This window comes from Guillardia theta, assembly GCF_000315625.1.
Source record: "Guillardia theta CCMP2712 unplaced genomic scaffold GUITHscaffold_144, whole genome shotgun sequence".
Lineage (NCBI taxonomy): Eukaryota > Cryptophyceae > Pyrenomonadales > Geminigeraceae > Guillardia > Guillardia theta.
This window is the reverse complement of record NW_005434530.1, coordinates 135,943-137,541: the sequence shown is the minus strand read 5'-3', so window position 1 is coordinate 137,541 and position 1,599 is coordinate 135,943. Positions and strand designations below refer to the sequence as shown.

Sequence of the window (1,599 nt, the reverse complement as noted above, 5' to 3'; positions counted from 1 at the left end):
CGCCGCCCCCCTGCGCATTCCTCTGCCTACATTTGCTCTCCTGCTCCTACACCTGCTCCTCTCTTCATCCGGCTGCTGCTGATCCTCAGTCCAGCACCAGCTCGCCTTCCCTCCCCCTCCCTAGCATGCGTCTCGTCCTCTCACCGAGGTATGCTTTCGTTGCAACGTTGTAGAGTTTGTCCTGTCGCAGCAGCTGGTCGTTGACGGTGACAGTGTCCACTAGAGGGAGAGAAGTCAGAAAGGGAAGGAGGAGGAGGAGGAGGAGGAGGAGGAGGAGAATTTGAATAAAGCATATGGAAAATAAAATGATGATGATGATGATGATGATGATGATGATGATGATGGCATGGTTACAACAGATACGGAAATGACACTCTTGCCTATAATTCTTCTTCCAGCAGGCATGTCGGGGTCGAACTCAAAACGAACTCCAGACACACACGGAAATCTACAACATGATCAGAGTTTCAGCAGATTCCTTTCTGCCTCTTCTCAATCTTACCTTCCTTCCAATTTTGGATACATACAAACACCATTCTGCAAGTTGAAAGTCAATATTTCACCCTCCTATCCCTTGACTCTCCTCTCCTCTCCCACTCCTCTGCTCTCCCCCGTGCCACCTCCTCCTTCGATTCCCATCACCTCAAGCGCTTCCAGCAGCTGCGCTCCCGTCAACTGAATGACGCAGAGCTCGTCGAGCATCGGGAGAAGCGTTACAAGGTCCTGCCATGTGGGTGAGGAATAGCAGGAGACTTGCGGAAGGGAGGAGGAGGAAAGAGAGGGAAGGGAAAGATTGAGGAGCAGCGAAGGAGGAGTTACCTTCATCAGGAAAGGGCCAGGAGGAAAGATATCGTCAGCCCGCAAAGTTCCTGAGTTGATCAGGACGACGTCGACCTGGAGATGGGTGAGGAAGGAGCCGGGGGAATGGACAAGAAGACAAGTGAAGAGGGAGGGAGGAGGGAGGAAGATCAAGAGGAACAGGAAGGAGGAAGGCGGTGGGGGGGAGGAGGAGAAGGTTTGTGTGATAGTGTGAGAGGAGAGGAGAGAAGTCTACATGGATGCCGTTGTTCTCTATCCCATCACGTACACAATCTGCGATCCAGTTGCCAGCGTTGGTTTCCCTGGCAGAACATGAGCGGGGAAGGCGAGTTCAAAGGGGAGCGAGAGCAGGCTCGGTGAGAAAGAGAAGCCGGAGGCAGGGATGGGAGGCGAGGATGGAAGAAGGACAGGATAGAGGAGAGATGTAGGATAGAGGAAGTATGATGATGGAGATGATGATGATGCAGATGATGTAAATGCAGAGGAGGAGGATGCAGAGGAGAATGCAGCAGCATCAGCATCAGCATCAGCAGAGGAGGAGGAGGAGGATGTAGAGGATGAGAGGGAGGAGGAGGAGGAGGAGGAGGAGGAGAAGGTGCATCTTCAATTTGGACCTTGTTCGGATGTGAGCAAAGGTTGCGTCGATGGAGCACCCGAGCTCCCCAAGAATCTAAGAAAGAAGATGGTGAGAACTGCAGAGGGCGGACGAGGAAGCGATGAACGTGCAGGGTGACAGGTCGCTTCCATCCCCCCCTCATTCCTTCCTTCCTGTCCCACCCC

The 1,599-nt window shown here is 53.2% G+C and overlaps 1 protein-coding gene across 1 annotated transcript in view; it reads right to left on the bottom strand.

The window, feature by feature from the left end:
- Positions 1-381: 381 nt before the first annotated feature.
- The window catches only part of GUITHDRAFT_61689 (hypothetical protein), a gene marked incomplete at both ends in the record, with an annotated part of 2,647 nt that continues 1,429 nt past the window's right edge, over positions 382-1,599 (bottom strand). The window contains 6 exons of the mRNA XM_005821428.1: positions 382-448; positions 503-537; positions 643-723; positions 820-894; positions 1,055-1,121; positions 1,434-1,489. Of these exons, the coding sequence (XP_005821485.1) occupies positions 382-448; positions 503-537; positions 643-723; positions 820-894; positions 1,055-1,121; positions 1,434-1,489 (381 nt within the window). The remainder of the gene's footprint in view (positions 449-502; positions 538-642; positions 724-819; positions 895-1,054; positions 1,122-1,433; positions 1,490-1,599) is intronic.